Source organism: Hipposideros armiger, unplaced genomic scaffold, assembly GCF_001890085.2.
Source record: "Hipposideros armiger isolate ML-2016 unplaced genomic scaffold, ASM189008v1 scaffold_469, whole genome shotgun sequence".
Lineage (NCBI taxonomy): Eukaryota > Metazoa > Chordata > Mammalia > Chiroptera > Hipposideridae > Hipposideros > Hipposideros armiger.
Window position 1 is genome coordinate 364,910 of NW_017731819.1, and position 19,483 is coordinate 384,392.

Consider the following 19,483-nt stretch of genomic DNA (forward strand, 5'->3'; position numbering starts at 1 on the left):
AAATAAAAATCATACTGGCTGCTATGCACGGACCCAGGCACTGGCTAAGACTTCTCATACATTATCTCATCTAAGGCTCTCAGCAAACTGCAGGCTACAGTTACTCTTGTTGCTCAGCAAGGAGGCTGGGCCTCAGAGAGGCTGGTGGCTTTCCCAGGTTCCCGCAGCCTGGCCCTGAGTGGTAGAGCCAGGATTCAGACCTTGTTGGTCAAGCCAGAGCCCAGGCTTCTCACTGGGGGGCAGAAATGTGCCCCATTCACCTCAGATGCCCCACGTCTGGTGCAGGCTCTGAGCAGAGGAGCTTAGGAAATCAGCGTTGGGCTGAACTGAACCAAATAAGTCTCTTAAGGAAACAGGCCCTGCTTCCTGCTGGACATGCAGCCCTGGAGGGCATTTCTTCAGCCTAGCTCAGGGCTTGGCACATAGGGATGTTCAAGCAAGGTTTGGGGATCAGGAAGGAATGAACATTTAATATTCTTGGCCAGAATTTACACCGTGGTCCTGGTCTGTGGTTGCATTAGGAGTTGTACAATGTGATTTCCCATTCTGTTATTCCTGCTGCATTCTTCCATGAAAAAGGCTTTTCCTTCATCAGCAGTCCACTCCAACGTCCTTTGCTCGCCCTCTGAACTAGTCTAAGCATGTCTGAAGGATGCTTAGAGGCTTCTTTCAGCTCCCCTTATGAGTGGGGGATGAGAAAAACCTGTAACAAGCACCCATTATGTGCTTTAGCATACGTTATCACATTTCATTTCCACAATAGCCCTATAGGCAGGGCCAAATGGCCCCATTGGACAGATGAGTAAGACTGAGACCCAGGGGATTTAGATGATTTGTTAGAGGCTGACCGGGAATGGATTCCAGATCTACCTAGCCCCCAAACTCATGCCCTTTCTCCATCAACAAATCCCCTTCCAGCCCCAGTTTGCTTCCCTTCCTGATGCAGTGTGGCCAGTGCAGATCTCAGAACGTGTAAACCTGGTGACACTAGATCTGTCACCTTAGGGTGGAGTGAAGGGAGAACCTGGGGATCAGCTTACTAATTCAAGGGGCCAATGAATTATTCATACCACCATTAACTTGGGGGCCCTTTCAGCCTCACCTCTCTTTCCCCTGCTTGAGACCCTCAGATTCTGGCCTGCTTGGAGCTCTGCAAGGGCTCCCCCAGTGAGGAGATGCTGGCACAACTGGGGTCCTCCTGTCTGCTGCTGGCAGTGGCACTGCTGGGCCCAGGCCCCAGGGCCCGAGCTATGAAAGGTAAGATCTCCTGGGGACAGGTCGGAACCGGGAGGAGGGAAAGAAGAATGGGCAGCCAGCAGCCGGGGTCTCAGGAGGTTTTTATGTGGGAGGCCAGAAAGCAGGAAGGCCTTTTGGAAGAGTTGGTTGAGTCAAGGATAGATCTGTTTTTGAGATGGGAGAAGACAGTATTTACTGAGTGCCTGCTATGTGCCGGATGCTTTATATATATGATTGCATTTAAACATCACAGCAAACTTCAACGTGGGCATTAGTCTCCCATTTTACAGACGGGGAAACTGAGGGCGAGAGAGATGAAGTAACCTGTCCAAGGCTGCATGGTGACCAAGGGCAAGGGAAATGGCTCGGAGAACTGTTGCAGGTTCGTTGTTGGCAGGAGTCTTTCTTCTGCTGCTGAGAGCCTGATGTACTTCCCTGCTGCCAACCAAGTGAAATCAAAGTTCCTTTTTATGGCATTCAGTGCCCTCAGAGCATGGGCTCTGATTTCTATTTAATATCCACCCTCAGTTCCCTGTGTCCCCTGGGCATCCCGTGCTCTGTCAGAGGGTCACAGCCCCTTTTGGAGATTCTTCACCCTCAGGGCTTTCACCCATTGGCCTTTCTGCTTGGAAGGTCCCTTTTTTCTTTTTCCACGTCTGGCTCCTCCGTTAAGCTCAGGTCAAACACCACCTCTTCCAGGAAGCCTTCCATGTCCTTTCATCAGCCTCATGCTCCCTCCGTGGCACTCCCAGTACCCAACTGGCATCCTGGTCCCAGGCCATTTTGTGTTGCTCCAACCCCCTGAGTGTTACGTGCCCGTCTGTGAAATGAGGGTGATATCATGTCACCTGTCTTCAAGGGGCACACAGGTAGTGGGGTCTCAGCAAACAGCCATCAATGCCTCATTTTCCTGTCGGCTCAGGGGGGTTCAGAAAGGAAACGTAAACTTGTCAGTCACCCAGTTGGTGGCACAGGTGGGCTGGGCACCCAGGCATCCAGCTCCATGCCTGGGTGGTGGGAGAAGTTAGCTGTTCCCATTTTCCAACCACCAGGGTTTCAGTGGCCTTGGGGTGACCCTGGGGGTCAGGGTGCCTGGCTGAGTCCCGGAGGACAAGGCCTCCACTTGTGGTGGCACCCTGGGGCCTCCTGTCCCATGGGCATGGCTAGGGGAAGGACAGGGACGGGCGCTGGACAGAATGTCCCTCTGTCCTCCTACCATAAAGGCATGAATCAGACACCGTTCCTGCCCTGGCCTGCCCCAGGGGCCCGGCAGGGAGTTGATAATGAACTGGGTGTGCATCTGCAGCCCTTGCATGGCTTTATGTCATCAGTGCTCACAGCCACCAAGCAAGGGAGGCGTCATTATCTCCACAGATGCATGATTGAGGCTCAGGAGGCTAAGCGATGGTGAGTCTGAGCCTTTGTTCATGCCATTTCTTCCCTCTAATCTTCCCAACTAACAAAACCTTCTCATTCCTCCTAGTCAAACTCAAATATCACCTCCTCTGTGAATCTTGTCCCTCGCCAAATAATGCTGTCCCCAGCAAGACCGGCCTCCCTTCCTCTGGACCCCAGAGCCCCTGTGTGGCTGCAGCACCATCACACTGCAAGGCTTTGTCGCTTTTGCCTGACTCCCCAACCCCACCCCCTGGCTGTGAGCTCCCAGGGAGGGGCCCATTCTGAATCAGCATAGCCCTGGGACAGGGCACTTGCTTGATGAGCGTGTTTTCTCTAACAGGAACTTTGGTGAAAGGTATTTTTCAGGATGCTTTTGGTTGCAAGTGACAGAAACCCAACCTGGATGAGTTGAAGCAAAAAGGCGTGCATGGGCTCTGTAATCAGGGTGGCAGTATTATAGCTGAACTGGGTTGCAGACAGGGCATCTTGGCTTCAGGGCCATCTCCACTGTCCACATGGTTCTTGCCATCTGCTGACAAGCTTTCTCAGTGGACCCTGAGCATGGTCCCGTCCACCCTAGTACTTCCTATCTCCTGTCCCTGCTTTATTTTTCTCTATAACACTTATAGTGATATATATGCTCTATATGCGTTAATATGCTCTATATTTTACTTATTATATTATATCTGTATTCGCCACCAGAATGTAAATTCCACAAGGGCAGGAATTTTTGTCTGTTTTGTTGCTGCTGTAACCCCAGCACCTAAAACAATGCTTAGCACTCAAACGATATTTGTTGAATGCTTAAAAGAATGCCTGATAAGTATTTGAAGACTAAGTGAATAGATGAACAAACACATGAATAAATGAATTGATTTAATCATGGACGGCCTCATGCTCCTTCACCCCACCCCGACAACCCACCTTTGTAGCCGGACCCACCACCTAAGACCCCAGCGCTGACTCTGAGCCACTCTTCCCTCTTGCCCCAGGTGTCAAATGTGGGGGCGTGCTGTCAGCACCTTCTGGAAACTTCTCCAGCCCCAACTTCCCCAGGCTCTACCCTTACAACACGGAGTGTAGCTGGCTGATTGTGGTGGCTGAGGGCTCGTCTGTCCTGCTTACCTTCCATACCTTTGACCTGGAGTACCATGATACCTGTGGCTTCGACTTCCTGGAGATCTACAATGGGGCCTCAGGAGACAAGGGCAACCTGCTGGGGAGGTTCTGCGGCCAGGTGCCTCCACCATCCTTCGCCTCCTCCTGGCATGTCATGTCTGTCATCTTCCACTCAGATAAGCATGTGGCCAGCCGTGGCTTTTCTGCAGGCTACCAAAAAGGCAAGGGGGACTTGGCAATGGAGAGGGTGGCCCTGGGGTAGAGGTGGGAGAGAGCAGGGAAGCTAAGCTGAGACTTGCAGGGTCTCTGCATCTTAGCATGTAGGCTGCTCCAGAACCTGGATGACCCTCCTCTCATAGCTCATGGGACAAAGGCAGCCCCCATTTGTAGTCTTGGTAATTGAGGGTTCCCGCATTCATGACAATACTCCCCACGTCTCCCTCCGTTATTCCTGTGAGCCCCAGAGGGTCTCGGTGTGCTCAGGAACAAGGCCTCTCGTGCTCTTCTCTGCTTATTCTTCTTACCCCATGCCATGACATCAGGGCACAGGAGAGGATTCCATCCTGCCACTGCTGCTGATCCCTCGGCAGCACCCCATCACTTCCTGGGCATGGGAACCCCCACCCAAGTCCTCCAGGGTGGAAGGGGCACGGGGGTCTGTGTGGAACTGGTGACTCTCTCTCCCCCCAAAGCCTTTCCTGAATTTGCCTCTTGTATCGTGCGTCCCTAACCCCTCCCTCCCTCCCTTCCTCAACCAAGCTTGCAACCTGCCCTCCAGTCTAGCAAGGGAAGCAGAGGCTTTGCTCTCCTTGCCTTTCTCCTTGACTCATTCCTCCTGTCCTCAGGCTTCTCTGCATAGACTCAAACCTCCTGCCTCCTCCCAAGGCCAAAGCCAAAATCTTTATTCATGGCAACTCAAGCAAGAGACAACCACCGAAGCTCCTGGTACACAGGGTCTACCAACAGTAACCGGGGCTGAGGGGCACACCAGTTCCCTCTGGCTTTAGAGGCACAGAATTGAAATTTTAGACCCTTAGATTTTTAGAACGTTAAGATAGCAAACTCTAAAAAAAAAGAAAAGAAAGAAAAGTTATCAAAGTCATAATACCACGGGCAATGTGTTCCAACACTTTTTAGGAGTACCCTATAATGAAATGGAACCTTATGTTAATAATCCCTGTTCTATAAAACAGTAAAAACAGCATTTTAGTGGTGTGCATTTATTTTGTAAGTTCATATTTTTAACATTTACTATTACAAACCATCATTGAAAACACCCTCGTAAGTCAATATTGATGGCCTCCAATAAGTTCAATTTTTACATGAAGACATGTGACTGAGGATGCTGTCTTTCACTGCATTAAAACATAGTTTTTATTGCAGCATAAGAATGAAACTTGCACCAGATGCCATGCCTGCAGATGGGTGCCCCAGAGGGCCACTGTGGAGCCCTGGAGCACAGTTTGAAAGGCTTGATTAAGAGTGTTAGCCTTGGAAGGGATCTCACAGGCTGTCAGAGCCTGCCCTCTCGTTTCACAAGCAATAAATCCGAGACCAGAGAGAAAACGTGCCTTCCCAAGGTCACACAGCTCAGAGGGGAAAAACATTGGGACAAGAAGTCAAGTCCTTAGCCGCCCAGCACAGGGCTCTGTTCACAAAGCCATGGCATGGGGTGAGATTCTGGAGTCCCACAAAACACATCCAAATGGGCCCCTTCCAGCTGGTGGTGGCCTCCAGCTAGTCATAGCATTCGTTATCACTAACCTCCTGGTTGTATTGGCTGCACCAGATTCCGAAGGGGTTTCACCAGCATCTTCTCAGATTCTGCATGAGTCTAAGTCCAGTGGATCAGGCTGGGCAGGTCTTATGATTTCTAATATTCCCACAAGGCTCAGAGAGGCTGGTTTACTTGCCCAGTGTCACACAGCTAATATTAGGCAGAGTTGGGAGACACCTGTGGGCCCATCTCTGCTTTATTAGATCCTCTCTCTAGGCCTGTTTTCTCATCTGTTAGCGAGGTTGGATAACATTTCTGAACTCAGGCACCTCAGTCACTGTACCCCACTGGCCTGGTAGGAGTGGACAGTGAGTATAAAAAGGTCAAGTGCACAGGCTCTGCCGCTAGTCAAACCCTATTCTCCATGTTACCAGTCAGTTGACCTGCTATCAGGGCCGTGCTCATGTCCCTTGGGACATGCCACTTCACTGGCTCCTGCCAACCTCCTCATCTTTTTGCTTGAGGGCTTTTCCTGAAGTCTCCATGGGTCATCTCTATCCCCAGCAGCCCTCAGCTTGGACTCTCGGGAGTTGGTATATGCATGCCCCAGGTACCTTACTCTCAGGTGACGTAACTCCGAGGTATATGCTTTATACCATTTCCCAGAGTTCCCCAACAAGGCTCAGCAGCTGGCTCGACAATGTCTTTAGTGGCTGTCTCCCTTTCCCTCCCCTTTGTTGGCCATCACTCCCTCACTCCCCATATGGGGCCCCCTGTATTCCTTGTGCTCCAATCCTTGTCTCAGGGTCTGTCTGGATAAACCCAAACTCACACAGGTAAGTTAGTTAACTTTTCTGTGCCTCCGTTTTCTCAACTGTAAAATGGGAAAAACCACAGCACATCCCTCATAGGGTTATGGAGACAGTTTAAAAGGATGGCTTCGGTGCGAAGTGCCAGGCCTGTGCCTGCCACTTAGCAAGCGCTCAGTGGATGGCGTTGAGGTTCCCTGAGACACCTGTGGGAGCGACACGTTAGGGAGTGCCCGGTTCCCCAGGGAGGAGGTTGGGGAGCCACGGGGAGGGAGAAAGGTCTGTTCAAGCGGGCTCCCTTGCAGATGTGTGTGGTGGTGTCCTGACGGGCCTGTCGGGAGTCCTCACCAGTCCCGAGTACCCCAACAACTACCCCAACAATGTGGAGTGCCGCTGGGTGATCCGGGCCGTTGGCCCCGCCACTGTGAAGCTGGTGTTCGTGGACTTCCAGGTGGAGGGCAATGAGGAGTGCACCTATGACTATGTGGCTGTGCTTGGGGGGCTTGGCCCTGCCCGTGGGCAACACTACTGTGGCAGCACCAGGCCCCCCACCCTTGTGTCACTGGGCCACGAGCTGCAGGTGGCCTTCAAGTCTGACTTCAACATCGGAGGCCGGGGCTTCAAAGCCTACTACTTCTCAGGTAGGAGGGTGGAGGTACCCCAGGCCCCTGTGCGTGCTGGGCTCCTGCCTACCCAGCCTGCTTGTGGGGAGAGAGGGTCACACTTCCTGCCTCAGGGTTTTTTGCTTCCTGCTCTTTCTCTGCCTGGAATGCTCTAGCACACCCTTCCCTGCCTGGCCAACATCACCTCCTCTGGGAAGACTTCCTGATTCACTCAGAATTAATTCCTTCCTTCAACTCCTTACAGAAGTTTTTTTCACAGCAATGATCCAACATGTCACTTTTGTATGTGGTTTGTGTGTTGATCTCCCCTGCCTGACTGTAGTTCCTATGGGCTTATCTTTGTACCTGCCACATAGTAGGTATTTAATGAATGTTTGTACAAGTGAATAAATGACCCCTTGGGGCATTCACCGTCTATACGAGGAGATGGAAAAGGAAACAGACAATGACAACTCACTGTGACCTAGTTATGTAACAGTAAGAATCATGGATGACATCCCAGAGGAGCAGAGAATTAGGCAGTGCTTTGAAGGAGTTAGCCAGAGGCAGAGGAAGGGAAGGGTGTTCTAAGCGGGATCAGCATGTGCAAAGGCATAGAAGACAGAGAGGGTATGGTATGCTTGTAATACTAGGAGATGTTTGGTGAAGCTGGAAGGTAAGGGTGGGTGAATGTCAGCGAGAAAGGAGGCAAGGTCAGGTCATGACCCACATTGTCTGTCAAGTCCAAGTGTGGACTCATCTCTAAGGATGGGTATTAGGCACAGTTATTGAATTCCTAACAGGGCCAACACTCATGAAGGGGACTGCCAAGTAGAATGAGAGTCCCAGCTTTCAGCTAGTTTCAGTTTAAAGCAGGCTTTGGGATCAATTGTCTGGTTTGCTGGCCATGGTGTCCACAACCTGCGAGGCTGGTTTTAGGACCCCTGTAGCGCCTGCTGCCCGCTCTGGGGCTGCAGAGGGTGACAGTTCCCACCTTTACCATTGCTCCTCCCGCCCACTCTTGCCCAGGAGAATGCCAGGAGGTGTACATGGCTGTGCGGGGCAACTTCTCCAGCCCACAGTACCCCAGCTCCTACCCCAACAACATCCGGTGCCACTGGACCATCCGCCTGCCTCCTGGCTACCGGGTCAAGGTGTTCTTCCTGGACCTGGAGCTGGAAGGGCCCAACAGCCTGACGAAGACCTGTGATTTTGACCATCTGGCGGCCTTCGATGGGGCCAGCGAGGAGGCGCCCCTGCTGGGGAATTGGTGTGGCCACCACTTGCCACCACCAGTCACCTCAAGCCACAGCCAGCTCCTGCTTCTGCTGCACACAGACCGTAGCATCACCCACAGGGGCTTCTCGGTGGCCTACATTGGAGGTCAGCTGGGGTTGAGGGGGTAGGTGTGCTGGGTGGGGGGAAGGCAAGGCAGGGGTTCCAGGTCTTTGTAGCTTCCTTCCTCTATCCCACCAACTCATCCTGATCCTCATGAATGGTCTCCCCCAAACTCCTCCTGGGTGGCTCCACCATGGCCGACTCCTGCCCTGGGAGCTTTAGTACCAGTGTGGCCCTTGCTTATTTCCACTAGTGCAGGGTCCTACTTTTCCAGCTTCCAACTCCACGATCCCTAATCCTTCCCCGCCTGGCCTCTCTTGTACTACGGTTGATCCTCAGTATCGAGGGGTGAGACACAAAATATACAGTAATACTATTTATGACAAATAATTGGTATAACCACGGCAATGCCGACCAGCCTTGCTTATGTCAGTCAGAAATCCTGACTGGCAGTGGCTTGAACAAATGGCCTTTGTCTTCCTCACATAACAAGAAGTCTGGAGCTAAGCAGCTGCTGTGGTGGTTCAGGGACTCAACACTGTCCCAGCTTGTATCTCTGGGATTCTCTTGGCCTCATGACTGCAAAATAGCTGTCACAGCTCCAGGCATCACGTCCATGTTCAAGGCTGGAAGAGGATGGGGAGGGTGCCAGCCACAAATGTCCCTTTATCAGGAAAGGCAAAAGCATTTTCAGAAGGCCTTGAAAGATTTCTTGGTTTCATTGGTTAGAACGTGGTCAGATGGACGTGCCTAACTGCAGAGGAGGCTGGCAGGTTGGTACTCAGCTTTTCCAACCTCCAGAGTGCCACTTGGGTTCACCATCTCTCCCCTCCTCTCACCACCCTACCCTGGGCCGTGGATCCAGAAATGCCTGTGCTCTGGCTCCATTTTGCCCTCTGCCTGAGCAGGCGAAAGCTCTTTGTTGTACAGGTATGAGAATGGAGATACAGAGAGAGGGAAAGACTTCCCTGCAGCCCCATGGGCTGTGGCTGGCACAGCCAAGACTGGAACTCACTCCTTGCATGTGGCTGAGCAATCCCCGGGGAGGCCAGGCCTGAGCTCATGAAGACCAGGGCCACATCCAAATGCTGTGATTTACTGACCATCCATCAGGCTTATCTGTAAAAGGGGTTGATGCATGCCTTAAACAGGCAGTCGTTAAAATGAAATGAGGTGACAGGCCACAGTGCCTGGCTCTGAGGACATCCCTGCTGAAGGTGGGCTTCTTTCTCTCACGTGTCTCAGGCCTGTTCTGCATTGGAAAGTTCTTTCCTCTCTCCTTATTTCATACACCAGAGGAGTTTGGGGTCCCAGAGGTGGCCAGGACACTGCAGTAAGCTAGCGGTGGTGAGGTAATCTAGGCAGACCCACCCTCCCTGGACCTGGCAGCTCCATCCCTAAATTGGGGGAAGAGAGCTGTCCCTCTGTTAGAGCAACCCCTTTCTCAGAGTGCACTCCGGAGAGCCAGGGGCTGTGGGGCTCTGCCACAGCTGGTCTCTGTGAGTCTCAGCTTTTCCGCCTGTAAATGAGGACATTGGCTGCAGGGACTTTAGCATCCCTTTTGGCTCCCATAGACTTATTTCCAGGCCTAGATTCTCTTCCTGCTCTGTGCAATCTCGGACAAGCCCCTTCTCCTTTCGGTGTCCCCAGAGACTGAGGGTGGAACACCTCTAATCCCAGATCCTGTTTAGGGGCAGCAACCCCCACTCCCACCCAACCCCACCCCACTTCCCAGCCCCTGTGGGAACCCAGGGTCAGACGGGGGCACTTATGCCGGGCGAGGTGCCAGATGTGGCCCAGGCTGCAGGCGGCCTCCTGGCTGGAGGACAGCCTCGGCATCAATCAGGGTGACACACAGTTCAGCGCCACCAAGATCATTGTGGAAGACGGCGGGCCCATAAATCCCCAAGTGTCCAGACACCAGAAGCTGAAATATGTCTGAGGCATTTCCCAAAGAGGGGTTGAGAGTTCCAGGCCTCCGCCTGCCAGCTCTTTCCTTTCCTACCACTGGTGACCCCCTTCCTTTCCGCTACGCTCACCCCTGCCCCAGCAAGCACTGCCCCCTACTCACATATGTGCACGCACACACACATGCTTGCACAGACCCAGACACTTAGAGCCACACTCTCCTGGCCTGGAGGGTGCAGGGGGCCACCAGAGAGGCTAGACACCAAGACCTCTGGAATCCTACAGACTCAATAGTTAAAATCCCAGCTCAACCACTGCAGTTAACTTCACCTCTCGGAGCTTCAGTTTCCAAAGCTGTGGAGTGGGTTTAGTCACATCCACTTCATGGTATCATTCCTGGGAGAGAGCAAGGTTTCCTCCACCACCCTTTTCAAAACTGCACCCCCTCAGCCTCCCCCACTCACATCTCCCCTACACACTCTGCTCTCCCTGTCTTTCTTCTTTGCCTGGTTTGCCTTCAACCCACTCTGACACTTAGGTGTATTTTACATATTTATTGCCCCCTCACCCAACTACAGTGTAAACTCCCAGAGGGCAGGAATTTCTGGCTGTTTTCTTTTTTTTCCATTTCTGTCTCTGTGGTATTTAATCGCAGAATGATGCCTGCACACGGCAGGCCATCAATAAATATTTGTTACCTGATTGAATGAATTGCCTGGCCCATGGCAAAGTAATCAAAGATAGTAGCTTCAATTATGATTAAGAACATTCATTCATTCATTCATTCAATATCTACTGCGCCTGCCACGCTCTGTGCTGGGCTCAGAGGACCCTGAGAAGCAGGCATGGGGCCTGCCCTGGGCAGCTCATCATGTGATGGGGTTAAATGGAGTAATGCATGTAAAACATTCTCATAGGACCACGTAAGAACCATCCCCACTCTGGGCTCAGTTTTCCCATGCTCCACCCTTCGGTGGGGGCTTGAGGAGGGTGGGGGTCAGATTGCCTGCCTCCAAGGCCTCCAGCTTCTGCCTCCTGTCCCCAGTTGTGCCCATGAATGTGAGCTGCTCCCGCATGGACTTCCAGATCCTGATCTCCACGCAGGCGCTGGCCCCACTGGGGCGGACCCAGGTCTACCTGGGCAGCAGGCGTTGTGCTGCCCAGGAAGTCGGCAGCACCTTTCGGATCCAGGCCCGCTTTGACACCTGTGGCACTGAGTCTCAGGTAGGGGCTGGGGGGAGGAGGGCAAGCCTGAGAAAGGGGCCCCGACTCCTGCTGAAAGGCACCCGCCATTCTTGAGAATTCCGCCTCTCTTCCTCACTCTGGTGACTGCACAAGCCTGCATGCGGAACTCAGACCCTCTGGGCTTTACCTCAGCTTACTTGCTTGGTGTAGACCCGACAAAGAGCTCAGAGAAAGGGGTCCAGCTGCACAACCCCCAAACTCCTAGTGCAGGCTCCTCCCACGAAGCTCTGTGGGCTGGCCGTCCCCAAGGCCTTCCTGCTGATCCTCCCCAGAGCTTCCCAGTCCTCACCCCTTTAACGTGCAGAGCTGCGTGAACCCTGCTGCCTCCCGCCCACCCCTTCCCCCAACCTTGTGATCCAGTCCTTCCCTGGGCTCCGCAAAACAAAAGGGCCCTTCAAAGAACAGGATCCACCTTTCTCCAAAGGCAGCAAATCAATTTTTTCTACTATCCTTGTATTTTTGGAGGCCTTGAACCCAGGTTTGGGCCCTCAGAGTCTCTGGACAGTGGCCCAAACACCCTGGATGTTTTTATTCTTAGGGACAGGTCAGGCAGGGGAAAGAGGGAGAAGGAACAGTGACTTTTATCAGGGAGACCCCCCCCCCCAGCCTTGGTAGCTGGGGACTTGCTAGACTGGCCTGGCAGAAATCACATACTTTCCAGCAAACTTTACTCCCCCACCCCCCAACATTAGCCAAATATATCTCTGACCCCTCTGATCCACCCAGTTGCTTCCCAAGCCTCTGGGCAGCCATTGTTCTTTTGACCTGATAGGAGGAGAAGTGGGGGTCACTCTTGGCTGCCAAGATAATCTGCCCTCACCCCTACTCCATGCCCTAAATCCCCCAGGGATTTTCTTTGGGGCAGAACCACGTTGCACAGAGTCTTGAAATGACAGAGATTGGGAGTCCCAGAAGCAGGGAATCTTGGAATCTAGAAGGAAGGACTCATAGACACTCAGAGTCTCAGAGTCACGGACCCACCACCAGAACCTGGAACCATGGAATCATAGCATCTTGGAATCAATATCATAGAAACATAAAAGCTGAGAACCTTAGACTCACAGATTCTTAGTGCCTCCCTTGAACGCTGAGACCTCCGAGGACCAGTCTGCACTGAGTTGCTTTCAAAGATGCACAGCTCAAAGGGTCAAAAGCAACGACAGCCTTTCTGTGCATCTTAAAAAACAGTGCAGACTTGATTTCATAACTGTAACTGATACCTCATCTTGGGTAGGTATCAGTCCTCCTCAAGCCTCTCACTCAACAAAAACTTTCCACCAACCCTCATTTTATGATTTTTCCCCCCTTTCTTTGTTATGTAGATTCACTTCGGCTCTGTCACTGGGTCCCCTTCCACTCTCAGGTCCTGGCTTTCTTTGCCCAGTGTCCCGATTCTGTCTCACAAAAATCCAGGATGCCAGCCCTCCTCAGAGAGTGTGGTGGCAGCCAGGCTGAGGGCACAAATGCAGTCCCTGGGGACATGGATTCAGAAGCTTTTCGATGCCTAGAGTTGGGAGAGACCCTCCAGGCCACCTGGTCCACAAAATTCCAGATTTGTGACTCCCCTTCACACCCTTCTCCAAAGTGTCCAGTGAAGGCAGCTTCCTATTGTTCATGCTCGCTCGCTCTGTTTTCCATAGCTTTGCTTTTTAGAAGCCTCATCTCAGAAGTGCCACCACTGGGCAAGGGCAGCAGGGCAGCCTGAGGAGTGTAACGGCTGCTGCAGGTTTGGAGTGGGTGGAGACTGTAGCCTGCATCACTACAGCCCCTTGCTCCAGACCACACCAGACTGGCCATCAAAATGCTGCCCCCCAGTCCTGGGCCCAAGCACCCCACCATCTCAAGGCAACTTGATTCCTGCCTCCCTCATCTGTGGAGTTGGGGAGGGCAGCAGTATGCCAAGCACCCTCATCTCATTCCTCAATGGCTCTTCCCAAGCCTTAAGGTGGTATCACGCTGGTGACCAGGGACTTAACAGCAGAGACACATAATTGCTGCAGATGTAATGGGGAGGAATGTTTCCAGAAGGAAGGTTCATATAACACCAGGGACAGAGCTTCTATCTGCAGGCAGAAGGCTTGACTTCCGGACCTAGTTCTGGGCAGTATTGCCTTTGCTGGGCCGTATTGCCTTTGCTGGGTCTCCATAGTCACATCTGTAAATTGCCAATGAAAGGAGATTGAACTAGATGCCCTGAAAGTGCCCTTTGGTTTGATGTTCTTTGGTGTGAGTGAGGCGCTATGGCTAAGAGCACAGTTAAGAATCAGGCAAAAAAAAAAAAGAATCAGGCAGATCTGGGTGAAAATATGTTTCCTGTCACTTGTGTGCTGTAGGACCTCAGACAAAGGATTTAACCTCTGGGCCTCAGTTTCCTCATCTGTAAAGCGGGGATATTAATAGTACCAATATGAGAGGGTTGTTGTGAGAATTAAATGACATAATGCACTTAAAATACAGAGCCTGGAACATGGCAAATGTCCCTGCGATTACTGGTATTATCTGTCATAGACCCCGCCTCCTTGAAGCCAGCAAATATTGACTCATCAAATCTGATATTGTCCTTTCAGACGCCCTCAGAGTGCCCCTTCTACAGGTGGGGACACTGAGGCTCCATGTGAGACGGGCGTCAGTGGCCAAGCTGGAACCAGAACCCAAGCTTCTGGGTCCTGCCCTCTTGGCACTGAGTCCCCACATATCTAGGGAGACAGGGTTAGCTCTGGCCCTGGCAGATGTGAGCCAGTGCCCTGTGACCCCCACAGAGAAAGAACAACACTTCAGTGATTGTCAGCGTGCTGTACATCGACTTCTCAGCTGATGGGCAGGAGGACATCCATGAGTACGAGGTCCGCTGTGAGCCGCGGCGCAAGGAGGCGTCTGTCCACCTGCTGTCTGGCTCGGACTGGCTTGGGCCCTATGCTGCCACGGCTGAGCACCTTCAGGAAGCACCGCCCAGGGACAAGGCGGAGGCCCTGGAGGGTCCTGTGGCCATGGTAGCCCAGGACACCAGTGACATTGTCTTCCTGGGCCTTTGCATCCTGGCCGGAGTCCTCATGGTCGCTGCCATCGTGGTCCTGATGCTGTTGTGAGCAGGAGCAGGCAGCGTCGGGACCTGGCAGCTGGCATCCCTGGGAGGCAGTTGGGGACTCGATAACAGGGGCGGGACCAGGCTTTGTTAACTTGTTGATGACCATGGGCAAGGCATTGTCCCTTAGTTGAGCCTCAGCTTCCTAGGGCCCCTCACTCTGCCATGCTTATCTCGAAGGGCCGGTGTGAGGCTTAGAGAGGAACATGGATGGGTAAGAGCTTTGTAAACTATAGCATGCCATATACATGTATGCAATTGTTGTTATTAATTTTAAAGATATAAGAGAACTGTGTGTGTTACTGTCACTAGTGACAGAGTGGATAAACCTGACTCGTCTAACTTGTAAGAGTGCTTCACCAGCTCAGGGTACAAATAGGGCCCCTCTTATTTTTCCAACCTATTGCTCACCCTGAGCCTTCATTATCAGGAAGCTGAGTCTTCATCCAGGGGCCTCCATTTTCCTGAACTGACCCAAGAACTCTGAGGACTTCGTCTAAAGCAGCCCAGTGCTGCTTCCAAACTCTGGAACAGAGAAAGGGAGCCAAAACCCCATCTAGTGCTGTCATTTCGGGCTTTGCCACATGGTGTCGCTGTTGAAGACTGGTGGCATGCATCCCGGTGAATGCCTGCCCACGGAGGTGGCGATGCCCTGCTGGGTCAGACCCCTGTATAAACCACAGGCAGACCCACCCTCTGCTCAGTCGTGAGGCTGAAGGCAGAAGACTGGTGTCTTTTTCATGTTGGAGTTTTTCCTTAAATGTCTTTTGATCCTTGACTGAAAAGCTGATTGAAGTCCCATGTGTTTCTGTCCTCCTGACCCTTGATGTTGAACTTAGATCAGCAGCCCACCCTTCCCCTTCAGACGAGTTCTCTATGGAGCCCTCTGGACCTTTTCCTGCCATTGAATTTCACTCAGAGCTACTCCAGTCTACTCAGAGATACTCCCGTCCACCCCCATGTTTCTAAGTTCCCATCACAGGGAGCAGGGGCTGGGTTCCCAAAGCTGCCCTGTGAGAAGACCTCTGGCATCCTTCCGCGAATAGTCCATCCCTCCCAAGACCCCCACAATACCAAGAAGTGGAGCAATTTCGTTAATGAAAAATAAACAAAAACTGCACTTATAATGCACCCTGTTCTCCTGCTCATCTGTATGTTTGTATAATGAACCACTCAAGTGAGTCCTTTCACAATAACAGAAATCTCCAAATTGACCATGCTGACCACTTGTATCAATTTAAAAAGTTGTAGCCCAAGTATGGTTCCTTCAACAACTCAAGAAATAGTCACTGGTGTTCAGCTTGTGCCTGTTGTTGTGACAGACTCTAGCCACACAGCAGTCAACAACATGTCAAGGAGAGCCCTGCCTTCAAGGTGCTTACAGTCAGGTGTAGCAGAATTGGGGGGTGGGGGGCAGGTGTATTGGTAACAGGAGGAGAAAAGAACTAGAGAGAAGAGAGCCAACAAAGAAAGAAATGAATTAAACAAGGGAAAAAGAGGTGCCTGGACATTAAGAGAACTGGGTTCAAGTCCAGTTTCTTCTTACTATTAATCGTGTGAGCCTGGGTAAGTCACTTTGATTCTGTGAGCCTTGATATCTCCACCTGCAAAATGGGACCACTGTTTATAGTTAGCTGTGAGGATGTAGCCATATGATGAATTAAGGCGATCTGTTGGGGTAATGAATGTAATAACAGTAGAGAGTCTTGACTGTTTGGAGCAGAGGCCCCTTTCTTTTCCCTCCCACCCACCTTCTCACTCTCAGACTCTTCTAGACACCGAGTGAGGCTACCTTCTCCAGTCTGCATTGTGAGTACCTCACAAACCACTTGGGTCTCAGTTTTCCTGTATGGGAAGGACTGGACACACACCAGATACTCTCTGAGGGTGCCCCCCAAGTTATGCCCTCTAACATGGATGGGTCCTGGGGTGGCAGCTGGTAGGACCTGGGGCAGGTAGACACAAGTTGGCCGTATCCTTATCAGCTTATCAGGGAGGGAGAGAGAATAGCCCAGCCAGTGTGAAGCCTAATTCTCAAAGCTGAGTATGTGACTGTGTGTGTGTGTGTGTGTGTGTGTGTGTGTGTGTGTATGCACACATGTGAGAAAGTTGGGGCCCTCTATCTCTTATGCTCTTATGGCCAGAACATGTAAGCTTTAAGCCAGACCACCAATATCACCTCTAGCACCATCACTGTCATAGCTACCACCTCCTAAGCACTGACTACATAGCAGGTGTGTAAGATGTGTCATCTCACTTAAGCAACCTCGTGAGGCAGACATATTGCTCCCTTTTTTTTTTTTTTTTTTAGCTGAGCCATCCTGCCACCTGTTGGCAGCTCAGCGGCAGCTCAGCTCGGGCTGGAATTGAACCAGTGACCCTGTTGCTCAGAGCTCACACTCTTGAGCGAGCTCTTAACCAACTGAGCCACTCGGCCGGCCCCTGCTCCCATTTGGTTTGGGGAGGGAAAGTGCCAGTCACATGACTATGAAATGTTGAAGCTAGGCTGAGAGGAGATAGTTCTTCCCTGAGCTGGGGGGCTATGCAGCAAGCTGGGGCTTCTTTGGGACCCTAGGTCAATGCTCTCAAATATGAGGGCTGTGTCTGCATGGGAAAGGACTGGAATGACCACAAGGGAAAGGATGGTTTTATCTTCATGAGCGTGCCCAGGTACTGCCATTCCCAGCCCTCTGGGCAGCCAGCATGTTGATTATCCTGTGTGAGCTGCAGGAAATGACAGTCTTTATGACAGCACAGTGTCTACTAGAAATGAAAGGGCTGAAATGATACCCATTAGCTAACACGCCTGGCCCTGGAAGAGTGTCAGGGCAAAGTGAGCATGGCACAGCTTTCCAGCTCACCTACCAATTTCCCTTTTACAGAGAGTGGAGCCTGTGGAAAAAGCCATGCTTCAACCCCAGCTCTCTCCCCATTGGCTGTGTGGCCTTGGACGTGCCTAGCTGGGAGCTTTGTGTCCTCCTGCCAGCCTGTTCCTGCAGGGCCAATGTGACTGATGAGGAAGTCCTTGGCAAATGGATGTGCTGGCCTTGGGAAAACACTTTCTGGGCTGCAGGTCAGGCAGACCTGGGTTCATTTCCAGTGCTTTCCCTGACTGTGTGACTTTGGATGGGTTGCTTAACCTCTCTGAGCCTCAGTTTCTTTATGTGTGGAATGGGGGTAGGAAGACCCGCCTCACAAGGTCATTGTGAGGACTGAGAAAACATGAGGAGACCGCGTCCCACACAGACCCCCACCTGGATGATTCGGGAAGTGGCTGGCTGGCAGGCCAGGCCAGGCAAAGGCAGGCTGAGAGGTTATTATTTAGGTCACCTAGATAGCACCAGCTGCTTCTCTTAGAATGACGGAAGCATCCCCTGTGTCCTTGGCTTCAGAATGAAGGCACCCACTGGACCAAGAGGGTCAAGTGACTACTCTTTTCTGTCAATGATGTCTTCTCCTGAGACACAGCCCCTATATGGAAAGGCTCTTGATCTGTCAGCAACACGCCCCACTGTTTGGGAGTAAACCAGCTTGACACAGTGAGCAGAGTCCTGGGTTCTGTCTCTGTCACCTCCCGGCAAAGTAACCTTGGTCCATCAATCCACCAATTCTCTGGGCCTCCTGCAGGAGGCACTTCCCCAGCACCCACTGTGAGTCAGGACCTGGGCCAGGGTGCTGGGGTCCAGAGAGGAATGGGGCACAGCTGGTGTCAGGAGAGGAGCTGGGCTTGGGAGTGGGGGTGGAGTTCCTATCTTGGTTCTGCCACTAACTTTCCATAACCTCTCCAAGTCTCAGTTTCCTCATCTGTAAGTTGGGAATGAAAGTTGGAACACTTATTGAAATTTACTCAATACCAGGCATTTTTCTAGATTTTTTTTTGCATTTATTTTCTCCTTTAATTCTCTAAACAGTAACTATTATTATTCCCTCTAAGAAACAGTAGAGGCAAGATTCAAACCCAAGCAATAGGTATGTCTGCAGAGCCCAGACCTTACAGTAAAACAGGTGAGAGGAATTAACGAGAAAAACAGAAAAGAAATGTTAAGTCACATTTGTAGCTGTAACAAAATACATGTTAGATATGAATATTGAGCTCTTTGTGCTCAGTGCTGTTCTCAGCATCTAAGCGCTCTCCGTAAATTAGTCCACTTAATCCTTGTAGTAATGCTGTGAGGTGGGTACCATCATGAGTCCTATTTCACAGAGGAGGAAACTGAGGCACCAAGAAATTGAGTAACTTGCTTGAGGTCATAGCTAATAGCTCCCAGGAACTGTTCTCCCAGGAACTCATCTGTATTAGCTTGTTTAGGCCTCACAACAGAGGTCCTCACCCATGGTCACATTCCTATTTAGTGGTGCAGCCAGGCCTCAAACCAGGTGGTCTGATTTCAGAGCCCCTGCTCCCACCCAGCGGCTCTAGCACGTCTTGGCACAGTGCCTTGTGCAAAGCATGAGCTTGGGAAGTATTAACCAGTCCCAGTGTGAGGCTGTGAAATGGGTTCTGGGCTCCTGAGGTCCCAGATAAACTGCTGCCCCATCGCAGGTGACTTGTCAGAGCTCAAGGCTGCTCCCAGTGGAGCCTTTGGGGAACATGCGGCCTCCCTGGCCTGCCTATTCTGCCCACACAGGCACTGGAACACACAGTGCCTGAGTCAGGCCCAGCTGCCCTGGACACTGAGCCTCAGGGCCTCCCAGGGCCAATCCATGTTGCCCTCCAAAGTCAACTATGCCCCCTCGGCTGGCCTCCCTCCTGGAACATCGATGGGACTCACTGCCCTCTGCCGCTTCCTTCAAGCCCGCCCAGGGTCCAGGAGCAGTGGGCACCTTTGAAGGCTGCTTGGCTACCTCAGCGCCCTGTCCCCACCTGGGCCTGGATCCCACGGCTGCAGCTTTGGTGGTGGTGGTGACGGTGGTGGTGGCTCTATTGCAAAGAGCCCTGGATGACATCTCCCTAAGAATCGCTGGCATTAATGGGGATATCGTAGCAGTGGCTCCTGCTACTGAGCCCCCAGGCCTGCAGGCGCTTCAC

General features: G+C 52.0%; 1 protein-coding gene across 1 annotated transcript; it reads left to right on the forward strand.

Annotated features, from left to right (window-relative positions):
• The first annotated feature begins 12 nt into the window (after window positions 1-12).
• Window positions 13-15,552, forward strand: CDCP2 (CUB domain containing protein 2). Its single transcript, XM_019666436.1, has 6 exons — window positions 13-1,257; window positions 3,627-3,974; window positions 6,585-6,920; window positions 7,911-8,264; window positions 11,173-11,351; window positions 14,132-15,552. Exons 1-6 carry the CDS (start codon window positions 1,176-1,178, stop codon window positions 14,456-14,458), a joined length of 1,626 nt encoding a protein of 541 aa, XP_019521981.1. The 5' UTR covers window positions 13-1,175; the 3' UTR covers window positions 14,459-15,552.
• The last annotated feature ends 3,931 nt before the right edge of the window (window positions 15,553-19,483 follow it).

Coding starts and splice junctions, on each gene's coding strand:
- CDCP2 (XM_019666436.1), top strand. CDS start 1,176: ATGCTGGCACAACTGGGGTCCTCCTGTCTGCTGCTGGCAGTGGCACTG. Junction 3,975..6,584: donor TTCTGCAGGCTACCAAAAAG/GCAAGGGGGACT, acceptor GCTCCCTTGCAG/ATGTGTGTGGTGGTGTCCTG. Junction 8,265..11,172: donor CTCGGTGGCCTACATTGGAG/GTCAGCTGGGGT, acceptor TCCTGTCCCCAG/TTGTGCCCATGAATGTGAGC.